The 21,759-nt window shown below is 44.5% G+C and overlaps 1 protein-coding gene across 1 annotated transcript in view; it reads left to right on the top strand.

Annotated features, from left to right (window-relative positions):
- Positions 1–21,759, top strand: part of LEMD3 (LEM domain containing 3) — a 1,135,447-nt gene that overhangs the window by 525,716 nt on the left and 587,972 nt on the right. Inside the window, exon 9 of the mRNA XM_044088062.1 lies at positions 5,012–5,190. Within this exon, the coding sequence (XP_043943997.1) occupies positions 5,012–5,190 (179 nt within the window). The remainder of the gene's footprint in view (positions 1–5,011; positions 5,191–21,759) is intronic.

Genomic DNA, 21,759 nt, shown 5'->3' with positions numbered 1-21,759 from the left:
GGCCATATCCTAAGGGCCAGAAAAGCGGAAAGATGTGGTTCTAGAAATCCTAGGGAGCTTCACCTGTTACACGTGGAGATTTTTCCCCCAGGGGCAGAGGGGGAAATAATGGAAGACGTCGATCTCGCGGCGGGGGGTCTGCAGAATAAGGGAGACGGAGATACCTTCTCTGGTAGGCCCTTCCAATGCTCCTAAAAGGGAGGCCTTGACTGTCCTACTCTGGAGATGGTCGGGGGGGAGTTTATCTTTGTACCCAAAAGCCTGGCAGACAATCACAGAAGATACATGTATACTATTGATAATATACGGAGGTTACAATATCCCCTTCTCCCAACTTCCCCTGCCAAAAAGATAACACCCTATCCCAGATGTTGCAACCAATCTTCAGGATCAAGCATACCTAGAGGTATCAAAGCTTGCTAAGAAAGTGTCATCCAGGAAGTCCCCGCAGACCAAATCTGATCTGGAACTTACTCAAGGTTCTTTTTAGGTCCAAAGAAAACGGGACTGGAGACCCATATTGGATCTTAGCAGGCTGAACAAATCAGTCAAGAAAACAAAGTTCCGGATGGTTACACTGCAGTCCATTCTTCCCTTTCTGCGACAGGACAATTGTATGGGCTCTGTCGATCTCCAGGATGTGTATTACCACATAAAAATGGACAGGCGGTCAAGGAGATATCTACGCTTCCAGCTGGGAGCCAGTCACTATCAGTTCAGATCATATATAAACCACTGCTCTATAGTGGGGAAACAATTTCTAGCAATAAACAGGAAGGGTAGGATACAACACCAGTATGGTTATTCCATTGAGAGAAGGGGAAAGAACGCTCAAGGGCATTGAGAAAAATTGGAAAATTTTTCGGGGCAGTTTGCACATGCTAAATGTTTTAGGACAGGCGCCAAGTTTTGTATACAAAACAGGTAGAACATTAAATGTCTTATGGAACACGTAATTTCACCAAGACCAATGGCAATTAAGGGTACAACTAAATGTGGTCGTTGTAACCAATGCCCCTTCATTCTTGACAGTGATGTGGTACATTTAAAAGGAAGTAGGCACGGTGTTAGCCTACAAAGAGGTAATTGTAATACCAAAGGTATTATTTACATTTCCATCTGTCAAATATACAAAAATTTTTATGTTGGCAAAACAGAGAGGAAATTTAGATCCAGAGTATAAGAACACCTGTATGCTATAGCTAAAGGTAACACCAAGAATGCCTTGTATAGACACACTTGTCAAGGGGAAACCAAATTCAAATTTGGAATATTGGAAGTGATCACACGCAGTATAAGAGGTGGTTGATGGGAACTCAAAATTAATTTGAGAGTTTTATTGGATTACAATACTTAATGCAGTTGTTGAACCAAAACTAAATGATTATTTATCCTTGCTACCAGTGTTAAAAAGGAAAGCCCTGAATTTTTAGTAAATATTTCCCAATGTTAATACACAATCAGTTATGTTCTTTTAAGGTTTTAGGACACTGTGTTTTATATAATTTCCCATGCGTTCAATTGTAGGAATTTTAATGTTTGTACTGTGGATTTTTGCCATGTGCTTCTCAGTTTGTTAAAGGATTTTATGGAGTTTTTTTAAATGTCCCTTTAACATTTAAATTTTTAATTTCTGATTAATTTTATTCTATGTATATAAAGAAAGTTGACTTCATTGTTATAATTAGTTCTGAGGAAGTCCCAGAGTGCTGTACACGGGGTGAAAGCACTTAACTTTTTCAAAGGAATAAAGATTTTGTACCGTGGAAGAATTGTGTGAAGCTTATGGTGGTGTTTTTTCCAACTGGGCACTATTTCTTTGGATTATTGGTTTCTACTAATCCTCTTCACAAATGGTGCTTTGTACTATCAGTTCAGAGCACTGCCCTTTGGTCTCACCACAGCCCCCAGGATGTTCACCAAATGCATGGCAGTAGTTACGGCTCACCTGAGGTGTCTTGGATTCCGGGTGTTTCCGTATCTAGATGACTGGCTCCTTGCTGTCACCACCGAGCATCAACTAATCAGGGCAAGGGAATCCACAATTTGCTCTTGTTATAGGCTAGGGATCACCATAAATTATGAAAAGTCTGCCTTGTTGCCTTGTCAATATATTACTTTTATAGGGGCAGATTTAGACACTAGGGCTATGATAGCAAAGCTGCCTCAAGAAAGAGTATTAACAATCCATCGCCAAGTTGCAATGCTATTGTCAAAAAAGCGAGTCCAGGCGAGATTTATCCTCAAGGTCCTGGGTTCTGTGGCAGCGGCAATCACTCTGGTCCCTATGGCTCGCTTCCACATGAAAATTCTGCAGTGGCTCCTCTTTGCACAATGGTCATTCCAGAATTTACCCATGTCACATCAGATTCTGATCACAAAATCCTGCAAAAAGGATCTGGAGTGGTGGCTTCACTCCCCTATGGTAACAATAAGCAAGTAATTTCTAAACCCCCCCCCAACCTGTAACCACAGTGACCACAGACGCTTGCCAATAGGGTGGGGGGGCATTATCTGGGACCGACTGTTCAAGGGACTTGGCAGGAACATGAGTACCACTTGCACATCAATGTCCTGGAGATGAGAGTGGTGATTCTGGTGTTGCAAGTACTTCAGGACTTTCTACCTACAGGGACTATAGCAATTCAGACAGACAATATGTCGGTAGTATGGTACATCAACAAACTGGGTGGAACCAGGTTTTACCCCTTCTTCTGTGTGGCAGCTACATGGGCTAATTCTCATACCTTTATCACTTATTACAAAGTAGATGTGGCCTCCCGGAACAGGGCATCCTTTGTTTCCACGGTCCTGAACAGTTTTTTTTCCAGTGAGCCACCCAAGAAGCAGGTGTTGGGGACGCTGTCCCAAACAGCAAGAATGAAGGCGAGCTATGGACAACATAACATAAAGAAGTTATCTACTCACCATAATGTTCCACGTTTGTTGTCCTTGATCTCGCCTTCCTTCTTGCGTCCCCCCGCCTTACCCCTTCCTGGAGCATCGAGAGGAATTCCTTATTTTTCAAGGTCAATTTGTATGACTCTCTTTCTGTATAACTCTGTCTCATCTCACACTATATAGAAAAATAGTGAATACTGGATGTCTTCCTTCAATTTGTTGAATATTTTAAAATTGTACTGCTGTGATGCATTACTTGTCTATAAATGCTACAAATGTTGTCTCTTGTTTTGTAACAGAAGCTTTTCTCCCCGGGCCTCCGCTGAAAATGGACAACGTCCAGTCGGACTTTCTCGGTTAACAAAAACCAATTAAATAAATAATAAATTGTTTTTTTATTGGTTATACTGGCTGAGTTTCCTTTTTACCATACCTTTTGGTTAGTCCTAGTCTCCCCTTCTTACTCTTTCGGATGGTTTACACCTTTATACGTAGGTGTCCTCTGCTATGTAAATAGAGTACACTTTTTTCTAATTGTATGGTCTAGTATTGTGTTATCACAAACAAGATCTGGCTAACTACCGCTAGGCATGCTGGGATAGGGTCTAGCCATGAGCCAGTAAAAGCTCTCGTGCTATAGTATGCAGCCGAGTTGGAGCCTAAGGTCGGGCCGAACCCAAACAGCAAGAAGGAAGGCGAGATAAAGGACAGCAAACATGGAATGTTATGGGGAGTACATAACTTTTTTTTTATGTCCTTCAGTATCACTTCTGTGGTATTCTTTGCTAAAAGGGATTTCCTGCCTGGGGTAGTCCAAAGTCCAGCCAGTATACCAAAGCTTGAAGATTGTAAGGACTTTGTACATCACACTGTAGGGTATAAAGTTGACGTACAGATACAGATACCTCAGAAATTCTTTGTCACCAGTCTGAACGCCATCTTCGATAGTCTGTCTGCTTGTTCGTTTGTGCTGGTTACCAAGCAGTTTTCAGACAAGTGCCCCTTTGGGGTTTTCTTAACTTTTTCTTTTGGTTGCAAGTTTGCATGTCATCCAAAAAGGAAAAATGTCATTGTGGGAGATGGATTCCCCATAATGACTGGTCACTAGCAGTATTTTGCTTGGGTGCTTCTCACAAACCATTTCTTCGTGGGTCTCTTAAGGCCATTCTTTTTGGTTACTCCTTTCATGGGAAGTGTTTTTCTGCCGCTGCAAAAACTCATTCTACCAGGGCTGTAGCTTCAAAGGATTGGATACCAGTTCCATCCTTGAATCTACTTACTTGGATGATGTTTCTAGGGAAAGAACTAGCTTTGCCAGGGCTATCCTGCATGAATTTCTTGAGGGCTCTACTGAACCTTCCTCCTCCCAAGGTTCCTGTTGAACTTTTATACTCTCCCTATTGTAAAGAGTACTGTAACAGTGATAAGAAACGGCATAGTACAGTTGTGTAAAATCTTACCATAATCGTATATGTCCTCTCTCTCCTCCCTGTTTTTCCTTCTGGATGCACATGTTTCTCCTCCTCCCCTAGAACTGTTGCTGCACCTGGTGCTATTCAGTTCTGAGGCGTGTACATCCATATGTTGCGTTTATGCCCTACACTGAGTAGGGAACTTACGTGTGACATACAATGTCCTTAAAATCCTAAGGCTTTGGTATACTGGCCAGACGTTGGGCTACCCTAGGCAGGAAATCCCTTTAGTAAAAAAAAAAGTGCAACAGCGAAGAGGACATCTACTGTTATGGTAAGGTTTTGCACAACTGTACTTTCTGCACTTTGTTCTTGGATGAAAATGTCATACTGATGCATGCAGTGCGGCTTAATAAAGCAAAGTTGTTTTCATGCACAATCACATCATACATTAGATTGTTCTGTTTCATCAAACACAATGTACAGCTAAAACAGCTTTCAAGAAGTGCCAAGGATGTTTATCAAGACATTGCTGATGCAAGGTTTGATGGAGACTGTCCTCTATTATGGCATCAGCTTAGTCTCAAGTATACACACTTGGTCAAATATGTCTACTGGCTGCTGCCTTGTAAAGCTAGTGTAGCATTTTGTGTAAAAGTTGTAGCTGTGCAGAAATAACTCCAATTGTCATTCTTCAGGAAGAAAATGAAGAATGTGTGGAACAGAGCTGTTGACTTTCTTGCTGCTAGTGAATCTCGACTTCAAACTGAGAAACAGAGAATTGGTGGTAGTGATTTCATGGTTTGGAGATGGGTGCAGCCATTAGCACAGTATGATAAAGTTTCTGCAGTACCTTCCAAAGTCTGGCAAGGGCAAGGTAAGCATCTACTTTCCGTTTCAGCAAAATCTTGTGTTTAGATAACGAAAAATCCATCTTCTGTAACTGCAGTAGCTGAAATACAAGGAGAACTGGCTCACTTGTGGTTAGATCTCCTGTAATACATTGATGATCTTCATGTTTCACTGTTGCAGTCATTACATTTGGGTTATCTGCTTGCATGTAGTCGTCGGCCTGAGTAACAAAGTCTTGGGTCCTGTGTCGGTTACTGTCCCTTCTTCCATGACGTCAGGTCGTCAGGGGTATAAAACATGCAGCTGAAGCCATTACATCAGTCTTTCTTGCTGTGCAGTGCCCGAAGCAGAAGCAGTTCACAATGCCGGTCGGCCGACTTCTGAAATTTTCGTTTTCGAGTTTCAGAACCGAAGTCTTCAACTAAAGCGGAGTACCCCATCGGGGAAACTTTTTCTTGCTCTGTCCCGATGTCAGTAAAAGTTAATAATTGCATTACTCGTGGAAAGCAAATACCTCATAAAGATTTCCATTCATACTGTATTCCTTGCCTAGGCCCTAACCACGGCATACCTTGCTGTCGGTTTTGTGCTTTATTTAATCAGTGCACTATCCGTTGTCTGTATATTTTCACCTCTAAATATTTCGGTTCGGAGTTCAATTTATCCAGAAATGTTGTCGGTTAGCCATCGAACTACCGGGATTCCGAAAAACAGGCCACCGAAGTCCAGAACTGCCGACGACGCTTCTCCTAAGCCAGTCGCCAGTTCGCCGGTACTCAGTGAAGCGCTTTCGCAGCCCCTGATACCCACTACTTCTGATTCGCAGACCTCTACTGAGACCCATTCAGAGTCCGGTATGCCGTGAGATGCTTCAACTATGAAACTTGCGGATGTCTCTACCTTGGATGGGTCCGAAGCGGCTGTGCAGGCACTGGCTTCTGAGGGTGTGTTCAGGCCTACGGACTTGCATATTAAAGTGACGCCTCCTCCTTCACTTAGGCCTAAGTCTCGAACCATGCCTAAAAAAATGATGCCCAGGCCACATGCTCAGGCCTGTATGCCTAAAAAAAAAATAAGAATGGCTGAAGATTTAATAACTCTAATCAGGGGTAGCCAACCCCCCCCTTTCTAAGAGGCATGGGACTGAAGTTGTTTATGAATCTGTTTTTTCTGATTCGTCTGATGATCTGGATTTGCCTTTATCTACTTATGAGGACTCTGATGCAGAGGACTCCATTCCCTCTGCTTCCCCTCCAGAGGATTTTACTTTTGGGGAAACCTTACATACTCTAAGGGAGCATTTCCACTGGGAAAGCCAGGATTTTTCTGATTCAAAAAAGAGGCCTAGGGATTTCTTACTCCTACCTCAGCATAGGCCTTTAGCTATTCCTCCTGCACTAGACATTGTTGTTGATGCTTTTTCGGAATCTAGTTTGGCCCCTGATTCCTTGCCTCCTGCTCCCAGAAAACCCTGACAGATAATACAGGGTCCCTGAGTCCCACAAGTTCCTTTTTAAAAATCCTGTTGCAGATCCAGAGACCATTTCACCGGGGCCCAAAGGCATTAAGGCTTCTACTGCTAAAAATCCTACCCCTTCTGATAGAGACTCCAGGGCGCTGGATATATGGGGTAAGAAGGCTTACACTTCTGCAACCTTGGCCATTAGGGCTTTAAACTGCCAGTTTCATATGTTAAAGTATCAGCAACATGTTATTGGATTGCTTAAACAGAAAATGATGATTCCTGACTGTGGAAAATAAAGAATTACAGGATTTAATGGATTCTGATGAACAAGTTGGAAAAACATACTTGGCAATGTGGTTTTGATTCATTAGAGGCCTCTTGCAGGGTTGCTTTTACTGGGTCTGTGCTCAGAAGGCATGCTTGGCTGAAGTAGCAATCTTTGCCTGATCATGTTAAAGCTAAATTGTTTGATATACTGCTCAGACAAGCTCCTCGTGGTCCTGCAAGAGTGGTCCTAGCTACAGAGAACTCAGAAAAGCGACTACTTTCTGGATTTAAGTATCTTTGCTGTTTTTTTACTTGGAATAGCTTCTGTAGCTTACCCTGAACAAGCTTAAACTGTTGTTTTAGCTGTTTGCTGCATTATTTTAAAATCTGCACTTAAAGTTACTTTCTAGTCGAATTTGATCGAAAGTTTGTTTTTGTTTAATTTAACTGTTGAGGCTGCCCACTAAAGTGTGCTAGCCTGTGTAACTGATTTATCACTGTTTCTGCATTTTCTGTGTGTTTCTATCAAATAAACAAAAAAATAACCCTTGTTTTCCCACCTCTCATCGACTAGTTTAGACCAGTTTACAGGCATTGCTGTATTCTGGGCTGTGGTGTAGATGTCCTTCAAGGATGCATCTGCAGTCATCACATATGGGTTGTCCTGCCTCAGGCAGCCCTTCGGTCGGCCGGATTCCAAAGTCTGGGTCCGGCATCGGCTGATGTCGCCCTTTCCTTGATGTCACAGCGTCTGGGGTATAAAAGCGTCAGCCGATGCCATCTTCCTCAGTCTTTCTTGCCGCGTGGTGCCCGAAGCAGAAGCAGTTCGCAAGTGCCGATCGGCCAGCTCCTGTAAATTTGCTATCCGAAGACTTCAAAAGCTACCCGTTGGGGACTCTTTCTTGCCTCAACCGATGTCAGAAAAAGTTAATAATTGTTTAACTTGTGGGAAACAAATACCTCATAAGGATTTCCACTCTTACTGTCTCCCCTGCTTAGGCCCAGACCACGATGTCTCGGCCTATTCAGCCTGCGCTTCCTTCAACCGACGCACCCTTAGACGTCGGTCGGAGTTCGCAGAAGAGTTTTTTGGGGATAGTTTTTCATACAAAATGCCGTCGGAAACCCCGACATCTCATTTAATTAAGAAACGGAAAGACAAGGACCGACACACGCGGGCCGCGGTTTCGGCTGAAACCGCGGCTAGGCCTACCGCAAGTGTCTCGGTCTCGGCTGATACAGAGTCCTTGGAACTTCCGAACCCTGAAATAATACTACCGACAGCCTCGGCGGCTCCTACCGAGTCGGTTACAGAATTGCCTTCCGAAACTGGTGTATTGGAATCTTCCGATACCATACCTTTAGACAAAGCTACACCAGCACGTGGTGCAGCCAGGCCTCCTGCATCCATGTCTACTAAGGCCTTCACCAGGGCTAAAGCTGCTAAACACCCTAAAGCCATGCCTCCCCGGGTTATTCCTCAGGGACCTTCTTCTAGTTCACAGATTCTAACCTTGGCAGAGGACCTTATCTCTTTAATTAGGAGCGCTCAGCGCCATCCGGACAGGGGCTCCCAACCCCCTCTAGACAAAAGGCCCAGGGTGGATCCCCCTGATCTCCTTTCCTCAGAGGAGGCCTCTGATGGCTCGGATCACTCAGACTACCAGGAGGAGGCTTATTCGGCCTACGAGGATTCGGATGCAGAGGAATCTATTCCTTCAGCCTCCCCTCCTGAAGAGCTTTCCTTTGGGGAGACCCTTCACACTATGAGAGAGCATTTCAAATGGCAGGGCCAGGAATATTCTGATTCCAGGAAAAGACTAAGAACTTTTCTTCATTTACCTCAGCATAGACCTTTGGCTATTCCTCCTGTTTTAAATGTCATTGATGATGTGTATTTTGACTCTAGTATGACCCCTGACACTTTGCCTCCGGCCCCTGTTAAGCCCGATGGGTATTACAGGGTCCCGGACACACACAATTTTCTTTACAAGACCCACTCTGCTGATCCTGAAACTATTTCACAAGGCCCTAAAGGGGTTGCAGCTGTTACTACTAAGAACCCACTTTCCTCTGCAAAGGAGTCCAGGGCATTAGAGAGATGGGGTAAAAAAGTGTATACTTCTGCCACTCTTGCTATGAGGGCATTAAATTGTCAATTTCATATGATACAGTATCAAGAGTATTTGTTAGAAGAAATGCATAAGAAATTGTCTTCTACTGAACCCCTTGAACGTAAATCCCTTCAGGATCTGGTACATAACTCCCAGCAGGTTAGCAACCATTTCTTGCAGTGTGGTTATGATGCATTGGAAGCTTCATGTAGGTCAGCAATGACAGGTGTCATACGTAGGCATGCTTGGCTGAAGGAACAATCTCTGCCAGACCATGTTAAAGCTAAGCTTTTGGATGCTCCACTGGAAAAGCAAAAGTTATTTGGTTCCACTGCTCAAGAAGTCCTAAAGAAGTTTGAGGAAAAGGCAAAATCTGTACAAACAGTTAAAGATTTTCTTCAAGTCCAACCGCCTAGATTCAGCAGAAATTGGCCTTCCAAGAATTGGTCCTTTCCGGACACAGAAAGATTTCAAAGGGGCAGGAACAGACGTGCCAGAGGTAGAGGGCAAGCTAGGAGCTCCTACAGAGGCCGTCAATGGCAACCTCCAATAATCCAGACAGGCAGTTCAGGACCTGCAACTGCTGCACAATGACAAACTCAATGACTTTGCTTTGACTCTGCCAACCAGGGCTCAATTAGAAGCACCTTTGGGCGGAAAGCTTTCTTTATTCTCATAAAATTGGCACAACATTACAAGAGACAAATGGACACTCCAAATAATAGACAACGGATACAGGTTCCATTTTCACACATTGCCAAAAAGAAAAGGCATGCCAGGTCTGCCACCAAATCAAAGGGCAGAGGCTTTAAAACAAATCTCAAACTTACTACAAATGAAAGCCATAGAAAAAGTTCCTATTTCAGAACAAGGCCAAGGATTTTACTCCAGGCTATTCCTTGTTCCAAGAAAAGAGCATCAATGGAGACCAATTCTCGACTTGTCCACACTGAATACTTACCTCATTGTGCCAAAAGTCAAAATGCTGACTCTACAGCAACTCCTTCCCATGCTGGGCAAGGGGTCTTGGCTGGTGACTCTAGACCTCAAGGAGGTATACCTGCATGTCCCTATCAGACAAAGTTGCAGAAGACACCTCAGATTTCTTGCAGGGTCAGAGCATTATCAATTCTCAGCATTGCCCTTTGGCTTATCTACTGCACCCAGAGTATTCACGAAATGCCTGGCATCAGTAATAGCACACTGCAGAGTTCAGGGGATTCAAATATACCCATATCTGGACGACTGCCTTATACAAGCGGACAACCAACAAACTTTGATAAAGGACTTAAATTATGCCATCAATCTTATACAGGCCTTGAGATATACAGTCAACATGCACAAATCAAGACTTGTTCCATCCCAAAGAATAACCTTTCTGGGTGCGGATCTAGATACAACCACCGAAATGGCTTATCTCACAGAAGAAAAACGAAGTCAACTACCGGATTACTTCAAGAATCTGACAAGACAAACTCAGCTGACTGCAAGGAAAATCCTGCAGGCCCTGGGTTATATGGCATCCTGTATTCTTTTGATTCCACAAGCAAGGCTACATATGAGAAAGCTACAGTGGCACTTAAGGAGTTTATGGACTCAGCACAGTCACAGTTTGGAAACTTTAATCCCACTCATTCCATGCCTTCACAAGGAATTTCTGTGGTGGGCTCAGGCCAGCCAGTCCAACAGAGGGTTGCCCTTCACACAGCCAAAAACCTCCCAAACTATTACAACGGACGCTTCAGACCTAGGTTGGGGAGCACACATGGAGGGCAGAGGTATCAAAGGACAGTGGTCACGAAAGGAGCTACGCATGCACATAAATCAAAAAGAAATGCTAGCAGTGATACATGCAATCGAGGCCTTCAAACTCTTTCTGCATCAAGGCCACCTACTAATAAGAACCGACAACACCACAGTTATGTGGTACATAAACAAGCAAGGAGGTACCCATTCCTACCCTCTTTGCAGACTGGCAATGAATCTATGGGATCTTTCCTTGGAACTCAATATACAGCTACAAGCTCAGTTTGTGCCAGGGAAAGACAATACACTGGCGGACAGCTTAAGCAGAAATATCATGGATGTGCACGAATGGATGCTGCACCCAGACATCTTCCAACAGATAACACAATCTTGGGGGAGCCCGGACATAGATCTATTTGCATCCCCCCGCAATCATCAACTGAAGAAATTCTGCTCAAGGACATACCACCCACAAGCGTGGAAAGTGGACGCCCTCTCTTTCAGCTGGAGAAATCTGACAGTGTATGCATTTCCACCTATCCCATTAATGACCAAAGTGTTACTGAAGATCAGGACAGAGCAGCCAAAAATGATTCTGATAGCTCCGGACTGGCCAAGACAGCACTGGTACCCACTGCTAAGGAGCATGTCACGTACGGAACCATGGCCTCTACCTCTATGGCCACTTCTACTGACACAGCACAGATACAAAACTTTACATTCCAACCTGAAAACATTGCAACTAACAGCGTGGAGAATACCTTGACTCCTCCTCAGGATAAGCTATCCCAGAGAGTGAAAGATGTTATTATGGAAGCTCGCCGCCCTTCCACAAGAAAGGCATATTCAGCAAAATGGAAAAGATTTCTCATCTGGAACACCACAAAGGGCCTAGATGCGACAGTGATGGACATGGCACATATCCTGGAATATTTGGCAGAAATGTTCCACAATGGTCTGTCTTACTCTTCTATTAAGATTCATGCTTCAGCAATTTCAGCAGAGTACAATACTGATCCACCTGTCTTTTCTCATCCTCTCCTAAGACAGTTTCTAAGAGGAATCAAAAACATCAAACCTCCTCGGAAACCACCTCTACCTGCTTGGGACCTTAACTACGTGTTGGAAAAACTAACACTGCCTCCATTTGAACCAGCAGCATCTGCAGATCTACAGTACCTTTCATGGAAGACTGCTTTCCTTCTGGCAATAACCTCAGCAAGAAGGGTTTCAGAATTGCAGGCCCTGATGGCAATTCAGCCATTTATTATTTTTCACCATGACAGAGTTTCATTAAGAACTAACCCTACTTTTATGCCAAAGGTAGTATCCAGAGTTTCATTGAATCAAGCCATTCACCTCCCTACCTTCTTCCCAAATCCACAAAACAAAGGGGAGAAACTGCTGCACACCCTGGACATTCGCAGACAGTTACGCTACTACTTGGACAGAACTAAAGGTTTCAGAAAAACTGACCAGCTGCTGGTAGCATATGCTGCTGGTACTCAAGGAAAAGCAATTTCCAAACAGACTATTTCAAAATGGATAGGAAATTGCATTCGCTTTTGTTACTCATTTCATGGAAAGACTGAACCAGCTAACATTAGACCTCATTCTGCGAGAGCCACAACCACCTCCACAGCCTTCTTAAGAGGGGTGGCTACAAAGGACATTTTAGAAGCTGCCACATGGAGCTCCGTGCATACATTTGCCAAGCATTACAATTTACCTTTATATTCCAGATCCAGAGCAGGCTTTGCTACGGCTGTCCTGCAGGGTATCTTAGCTACACCATCCTTTTCCTAGTTCCTCCACCCCCAGATTGGCTATGGTATTCTACCCATATGTGATGACTGCAGATGCATCCTTGAAGGACATAGTACAGTTTTGTACCTACCATAAATGTAGATGTCCGATAGGTATGCATCTGCAGTCAGGTTTACCCTCCGTCCTTCCCCTCTGTGGTATTCCTAGGGTGCTTACCCCTCTATTAGCTAGCTGGGGGGATCTATTGTGGTGTATTTGTTTACATATATATATATATATATATATATATATATATATATATATTTTTTTTTTTTTTTTTTTGCAAATGTTTGGATTTTTATTGCATTTCTCCAAATTTAGCCTTCCTAGAGGGCACCTGGCATCTGGGGCAAGAAAAACTGAGGAAGATGGCGTCGGCTGACGCTTTTATACCCCAGGTGCTGTGCCGTCGGGGAAAGGGCGACATCAGCTGACGCCGGACCCAGACTTTGGAATCTGGCCGACCGAAGGGCTGCCTGAGGCAGGACAACCCATATGTGATGACTGCAGATGCATACCTATCGGACATCTACATTTATGGTAGGTACAAAACTGTACTTTCCTGTGTTGTCCATTACCTTACTTGGATAGAAGGAAGTTTCTTTGCTCACCAGTGGGAGTGGGGAGCCTTGAGCAGCCTACCTGTCCCTGTAGGAAGTGACCTCAGCACAAGAGCTGTAGTAATTGGTTGTTTTGGACCATTTCTAGCTCTTTTGTGGTTCCCTGTTTAAAATCTGTGTTTGTGCGCATAGCGCAGCGCTGGTTAAACTTCTTCTGGCTCCACCAAGTCTGCTCTTCAAATTTTCCCTTAAGGAAGCTCTACTCTTACTATAATCAGACTACTCACTATATTATAAGCCTAGCACTTGTTCTCAAAACTTCTCTACTAAGTAAGCACTCTCATACTAAGTAATGCACTGCATCCACCTACCACCCCTGTGAATATCCACTTCCCTTAAAGGCACAGCACTCCCTTATACTGTTCTGGCATGTCGAGTGGTAGATTACTGGCGTCCTCTCCAGTTCAGCTGGTTAATCTGGGTATCTTGAGACAATGCTACAATTGTCTCATGTACACAGACAACCCTCCTACTCCCAACAAACACAAATACATGTGAGAGATGCAACTATATAGCCAAACTGGAGGCTGAACTCTCTCAACTCAGGGCTGGCATGACCAGACAGGAGGAGATGGTAACCACACACGCAACAATCCCAGTCCCACATAGACCTACCACAACTGCAAACCAAACACATAAAAACACAAAGACATACTCGGAGGCTCTAATAAAAACTTACCAAAATAACAGAGGCTCCCAAAGCAGACATCCAAAAATCCACCACCTCAAAACAAAACACATGCAACACATACTTCAATAAATCAGTGTGTCAACCAATCACAGCCCTTAAGGCCAAACACCATGCCTGATACACTAGTAATAGGTGACTCTATAGTCAGACACACTGATGCCCCGCTTACCAGGCTGAACAAGGAGAGGGTGACTGTTTGCTGCCTATCAGGAGCTAGGATCCGCCACATAACACACGCACTCAGGTCAGTCCAAAGAAAGTACAAATATGACTCTGTCATTGTCCATGCTGGCATGAATGACCTGAGACGTACCTCCCTGGAGTACATGAAAAGAGACATAGAGGGGCTCTCTGATTATGTAGCCCAGGCTGGTATGACCCTGACCCTGAGCAGCATCTTGCCCTCACCAAGAATGATGCCACAATACAAAGACGAGATGATCAGCTTTAATAATTGGCTCATGTACTGGTGTTATTTTAAGGGGATACAATGTCTGTCTGCCTGGGATGACATGTTGGACAAGCCACGCTGCTTCGCAAGGGATGGCTTACACCTGTCAGCACTGGGCTTCCGGATATTGGCTAAGGCTCTTGCCACCCCCATAGTGCCTTTTTTAGGCAAGGCTCAAAAGACAAACCCACCTCCTTAGAAAACAAAAATGGAAAAAAACTAAGGGTAATGCTGCTCAACGCCAGAAGTCTAAATCTCAAGATGCAGGCACTCGATGCACTCCTCAGCATGGAGAACATCGACGTCTGTGCAGTAACTGAAACCTGGTTCAAGGCTCCTGAGAGCACCCCAGCACTACCAGGCTATACCTCGTATCATGCTTTTCGGCCCCAAAACCCGGGCCGAACCACAAAGGGAGAGGGGGGGGTGTCCATATTCATCAAGGACACCCAGACCTCCAGGTTAGTAGCAACACATGAAGCATCAGAGACCATACAGGTACAACTAACCATAGGCAAAACTGCTATACAACTGGTAGCATGTTACAGACCACCCTCCCAATCTCAGGAACCACACTCAGCCTTCCTGAAGACATTGGAGGATATGAATGCATCACAAAATACCATCATACTGGGAGACTTCAACTACCCAAACATAGATTGGGTACATTATTCTAGCACTAACACCCTAGCCCAAAGGTTCCTGGAATTCATAAATTCAAATGCACTGGAACAAGTAGTCACCTCTCCCACTAGGGGAGATAATATACTAGACCTGATCATCACAAACATGGGGACAAAATGCTCCACACCGGAGGTATACCCCTCACTAGTGAGATCTGACCATAAACTAATCACCCTGGATATACATATCCCACCTCCACCCCCAGCACAAAAGACCACAGTGAAAAACTTCTCAAAAGCAGACTTCACTCTTCTTAAGACTGAGATGCTATCCTTTAAGCCCACTGGGCCAGTGGATACCACATCCCACAATGTCGAATCCTTCACAAATGCTTTCTGTGGACATCTCCAAGAATGCATGGATCATGCAATCCCAAATAAATCCAAGTCCCTCTCCACCAAAGGCAAGCGTCCTGTCTGGTGGACCTCAGCCATTAACAAATTGTATAACAAAAGAAGGAAGCTACTGCACGTCAGAGCAAAATCCCATAAAGGGAAGACATCTCTGATCAACATTAGCAGAAAACTACGTTCTCTCATAAAAACATCCAAGGCCAACTTTGAGAGAAAAATCGCTAAGGACACTAAAGATAAGCACAAAGCCTTCTTCAGCTATGTTAGAAACCTGGGAGGAAACCCTCAGATATGCTCAGAGTTAGTTCACAACAACAAAAAATACACTGAACCCACAGATATTGCCAACATTCTGGCTGACAAGTTCAGTGCAAATTTCTCCCCTCCCTCACCCCCAAAAGAAGAAATACTTATCCCAGCTGAATGTAATCTCCCTGTCATCTCAGATGTCCAAGTGAGAACCGCCCTCAACAAAGCTAAAAACACAGCATCAATGGGACCTGACAGTATCCCGGGTTGTGTGCCACGTGAACTCCAAGAGGAGCTAAACCCGCACATAAAAATGCTATTTAACCTTAGCCTTACTACAGGATAAGTACCTGAACACTGGCGTACAGCAACAGTGGTCCCACTCCACAAAGGGGGTACCTCTACAGACCCTGGGAACTACCGCCCCATAAGCTTAACCAGCCTGGTCTGCAAAACTATGGAAAGAATCATTATGGAACTCATAAACGGAGACATAGGGGAACTACAGACACTTGACCCCACCCAGTTCGGCTTTGTAAAGGGCAGATCCTGCCTTTTGAACCTGGTTGACTTTTTCGAAACAGTCACTAGAGCCATTGATGAGGGCAAAGAAGTCCATACAACCTACCTGGACTTGGCTAAGGCCTTCGACACAATACCCCACTCAGGCATCATAGATAAGCGCAACAGCTTAAACGTAAACCCTTATGTCACTAGATGGGTTGCAAACTGGCTAAAGGACAGAACCCATAAAGTTAAAATCGCTGGAGCAATGTCAGACTCAAAGCCAGTCACAAGTGGTGTCCCACAGGGATTTGTCCTGGGACCCCTCTTGTTTGGCATTTATTTCTCAGATGTTAAAGCAAACATGGGAGGGTCGTGGCTGACTAAGTTCGCAGATGACTGCAAACTAGGCGCCATAGTCGATACACCAGCGGACACATACATCCTACAAAAAGGCCTCTCAGAAACGGACAACTGGTGCCGGAGTCACGGCCTTAAACTAAATGCCAAAAAATGTATAGTCATCCCCTTTGGGAAAAACAAAGTACCCACAAATTATCACATAGACAGCAACCCACTGAGTTTGGAAAAAGTAATCTGAGACCTAGGGACCCAAGTCGACAGCGACCTCTCATTTGACACCCACGTTGCCAAAGTGGTTAGAAAAACATTCTACCTTGCACACCTCATCATGAAGGGATTCACATCCAGATCCAAGGATGTCATTGTACCCCTATACTCCTCCTTCATCAGACCCATGATTGAGTACAATGCCCCATTTGGTATGTACCTCACCCGGCATTTGCAACAGCTGGAGAGACCACAAAAGTACCTCACCAAGAGGATCAAGGGTCTCCAATATATGTCTTATTCTGCCAGACTAAAGAAACCTCAGCTCTATTCAGTAGCATACCGCCTGCTCAGAGGTGATCTCTGCCTGACGTACAAGGCCATGTCCAATCAGAATCTGATGGACATGCTCCACCTCAAAAAATCCAAATCCATCAGGACCACGAGAGCTAAATACTTAAACCTCGGCACAAGTATGAATAGGACATGCTGGAGGGATAGATTCATAACCCAGAGGCTTCCCATGGTTTGGAACAAGATCCCAGTTCATATTAGGCAGAGCCCCTCACTGACTCTCCAAGAGAAATCTTGATGAGTGGATGGGAGATCGTAAGTTTACCCCAGGGGTCACATCTGTGTCACTGCTAGACAGGGGCACAGTAAACTAATTCTGTTATATAAGGGGACCTTCATTGTGTCACTACTAGACAGAGGCACAGTATTCTAAATTTATTCTGTACATTTTTGTACCATTTCATGGGGTGGCAAAAGCCACATCACAATGGCTAGGCTTACAAATGCCCCAGGGCAGATAGCCTAATACTAAACTATGAAACTATGATGCTCCCTTAAATCAGGACCGCCTGTTTGGCAACAAGGCTGAGGAAGTTCTTCAAAAGATGGAAGGTAAAGCTTAAATCTATGCAAACTGTTAAAGATTTCTTAAAAGTTCAGCCTCCTAGATTTAGTAGGCACTGGCCCTCTAAGAATTGGTCCTTTCCAGCCCCGTCCAGGTCTTAAGCCAAACCCCGACACAGCAAAGGCCCCAGGTTTCATTCCCAGGGGACACACCGGACTAAGCAGTGGGGGGCCTCCACTTCTAAATCTGGGAGTAATAAGACTTCCCACTATGGTAAACTGTCTCAATGACTTCAGTTTAAAATTTCCAAGCACTTATCAACTGACTGCCCCTTTGGGGGGGGGGGGGTGCTCTTCATGCAAAGAACTGGGAGCTCATTACCCAGGACAAATGCGTTTTAAATGGTGTCCCAGGAATACAGATTTCACTTCCACACGTTGCCAACACCAAGCGGGTGGGCAGAGGCACAAAAATAAGTACTTTCTCTCTTAAGCATGGGGGTATTCAACTGGCAGCGGAAGAGGAAAAGTGATAAGGTTTCTACTCTATTTTTCCTGGTACCCAGAAAAGACAATTTGTGGCATCCTATCCTGGACCTGTCTACTCTAAACACCTTTTTGGAGATTCCAAAATTCAAGATGCTGACTCTTCACCCATTACTTCCTATGCTAGGCAAAGATGCCTGGTTGGCAACACTAGATTTAAAAGAAGCATACCTGCACATCCCAATTGGGGAATCTTGCAGAAGATACCTACGCTTCAAAGCAGGCTACACACACTATCAGTTCTCTGCACTGCCCTTGGGCTTATCTACTGCACCTAGGGTATTCACAAAGTGCCTGGCTCTAGTTATTGCATTTTGCAGGCAAGGAAATATTCAGATATACCCATACCTAGACGATTGTCTAATTCAGGCAGAAAGCCAGGACATACTTTTGAATAAACTGGCATTTGTACAACGGGTTCTAACTTGTCTGGGGTACACCATAAACGAAATAAAATCACACCTGGTACCCTGTCAACAAATTATATTCCTGGGAGCAAGCTTGAATACAACTTCTCAGATAGGTTACCTCACGCCAGACAAGCAACCTTCTTCAAACAAGTGTCCACAAAAACTCTGTCTGAAAGACAAATACCTGTAAGCCTTTGGGGTTCATGGCCACCTGCATTCTTCTAATTCCATATGCAAGACTACATACGAGGAAACTACAGTGGTATCTAAAAAGCCGATGATGTCAACATTCTCAGGATCTAGAAGCAATGATTCCTATCATACCTTGCCTTTGCCTAGAATTCCTTTGGTGGGCAGAGGCCTGCCACCAAAACAAGGAACTACCTTTCACCCCACCCCCTGCCGCCCAAACCCTAACAAACACATCAGACTATGCATGGGGGGGGCTCATCTGTCAGGGAAGTGCATTCAGGGAAAATGGAACCCAAGTCAGATGCACCTGCATATCAATCAAAAAGAAATGTTAGCTGTGCAGAATGCTCTGACAGTCTTAAAGGACCACATTCTTCCAGGGCAACTTATGGTAAAGACGGACAACACCACTGTTATGTGGTACGTAAACAAGCAGGGGGGTGCACCTTCTTACCCCCTCTTCAGACTAGCCATGGCGTTGTGGAACACAGCCTTGAGCTACCAAGTGCACCTACAAGCTCAATTCCTGCCAGGAAAATTAAATACACTGGCAGACGGACTAAGCAGAAACCTCATCGACCCACACAAGTGGAAACTGGAACCAAGGATTTTCAACATGTTGACAAGCAAATGGGGGAGCCTAGATATAGACCTGTTTGCCTCTGCCCAGAACTACCAATTGGACAAATTTTGCACAAGGACTCCCCACAAGCAAGCCTGGAAAGTGGATGCTATGTCCTTCAGCTGGAAAAACCTATCAGTCTATGCCTCTCTCCCCCCCCCCCCTCTGCCTCTGCTCTCCAAAGTGCTACTAAAAATCAAACAGGACAAACCAAGGATGATTTTGATTGCTCCAGACTGGCCATGCCAGCACTGGTGTCCCCTCCTGCACAGTGTATCACGGTTATCCCCATGGCACCTGCCTCAGACTCCTTCCCTGTTGTCTCAGCAGGAGAATCAGATTCTGCACCCTCAGCTTCTAACACTGAATCTTGCAGCCTGGCTAATTCAATCTCTCCTTTACCATCCCTCAGTAAACCTGTGATGGATATCATTTTAGAGGCAAGGAGGCCTAGTACTAGAAAATCTTATGCTGAAAAATGGAAAAGATTCTGTGCTTGGAACCAATCTCAAGGGATGAGCACAGCAGCGCCCAATCTACCTCAGATTTTACAATGCTTATCTGAGATGCTTCACTAGGGCCTGTCTTCTTCCTCCATTAAAATCCATGCCTCGGCCATTTCAGCTCATTATAGCACAGAACCTCCCCTCTTCTCTCAACCACTGCTCAAGCAGTTCCTCAGAGGTGCCAAAAATTTGAGACCACCCAGGAGAGCTCCAACCCCAGCCCTGGGACCTTAACTTTGTTTTGGATAAACTCACTCTAACTCCTTTTGAGCCAGCTGCTATTGCAGACTTAAAATTTCTTTCATGGAAAACCGCTTTTCTTTTAGCAATCACTTCAGCTAGAAATGGTATTTGAATTACAGGCCCTTATGGCAGTGGAGCCTTTCATCATCTTTCATGCGGACAGGGTGTTCCTCAGAACCAATCCATCCTTTATGCCCAGGGTGGTATCCAGTGTGGCTCTTAATCAGTCTATTCATTTGCCAACCTTCTTTCCCAATCCACAGAACAAAGGGGAACAGATACTGCATCCCTTAGATGTGCACAGACAACTTAGATTCTACTTGGACAGGACTAAACCTCAAAGGAAATCTGAATAACTGCTGGTGGCATTTGCTGCAGGGGCAGAGGGGAAGGCTATTTCAAAGCAGACCATTTCCAAATGGATAAGCTATTGCATTCATTTCTGCTATAAGCACCATGGAAAACCTATCGCTCAGGGGATCAGACCTCACTCCACCAGGGCTGCATCTACCTCTACAGCCTTTCTCAGAGGCGTCCCTACCAGGGACATCCTAGAAGCTGCTACCTGGAGTTCTGTACATACTTTCACCAAGCATGATCACTTGCCAATTTTCTCTAAATCCAGTGCTAGCTTTGCCACTGTAGTCTTTACAGGGCCTTATATCTGGTCCTAATGCTATCTAAATTCCTCCTCCCAACCATAGCTTTGGGAATCTTCCCAAATGTAATGACTGCAACAGTGAAAAACTAAGAACATAGTGCAGTTGTGTACACTTACCATAAATGTAGATGTTTGAGTGTATTCACTGTTGCAGTCCTGGTTACCCTCCCTCCAGCCCCCTAACTTCTTTTGGCTATACCTTACTTTCCTTTTCTATGCTTAAAAGCCTTTTTGGTGTATTTGCTTTTTTGTTGGAGGTATATCATTGTACTTTTATATTTAATTTGCTCCCCATTAGGGGGGCACCTGACATCTGGGGCAAGAAAAACTGATGTAATGGCATCGGCTGCATGTTTTATACCCCTGGCGACATGACGTCATGGTAGAAGGGACAGCAGCTGACGCAGGACCCTAGACTTTGTTAATCAGGCTGACTGAGGGCTACCTGCAAGCAGATAACCCAAATGTAGTGACTGCTACAGTGAATACACTCTAACATCTACATTTATGGTAAGTATACACAACTGTACTTTTTGATTTCTGGTGTCCAAGTTGCCAGGTTTTAGCACTCTTGACTTTCTAAGGTTTCTATAGCAGTAGTGTTACTTTGATGCTTGTGATAAAAATCGTTGAATCCTTGCAGATGGAACATTAGGAGTACTAGCCATTTCTGTGTTTGTTTCTATGGGATTAGAGAATAATGCCCCTTTTCTGCAAAAAAAAAAAAAAATCAAAAGTGGGGTTGGTAGATTTGTTTATTTATGTAACTTTTGTTTACCAGGAAAGTCCAGCATGGAACAAAGCCAATTTTCAGAGGCGGCCCAGGGAGAAAAACTCTAGACACAAATGTTTGTAACGTGGATGGAAACTGGAGCACTGGAGGAAACCCACACGAGCGCAGAGAGGTCATGTAGACTCCACACAGAAGGCACACCAGCCGAGAGTTGAACTGGAAAACTTCTTGCTGTGAGGTGACAACGCTACAGCTGCACCACTGTGTCATCCTAGATGGCAGAAACACCCTTGTAAAGGATCT

The sequence above is a fragment of the Protopterus annectens genome, chromosome 11.part0, assembly GCF_019279795.1.
Source record: "Protopterus annectens isolate FY-2018-M chromosome 11.part0, PAN1.0, whole genome shotgun sequence".
Taxonomy (NCBI): Eukaryota; Metazoa; Chordata; order Ceratodontiformes; family Protopteridae; genus Protopterus; species Protopterus annectens.
This window is presented reverse-complemented; position numbering and strand designations above follow the sequence as displayed.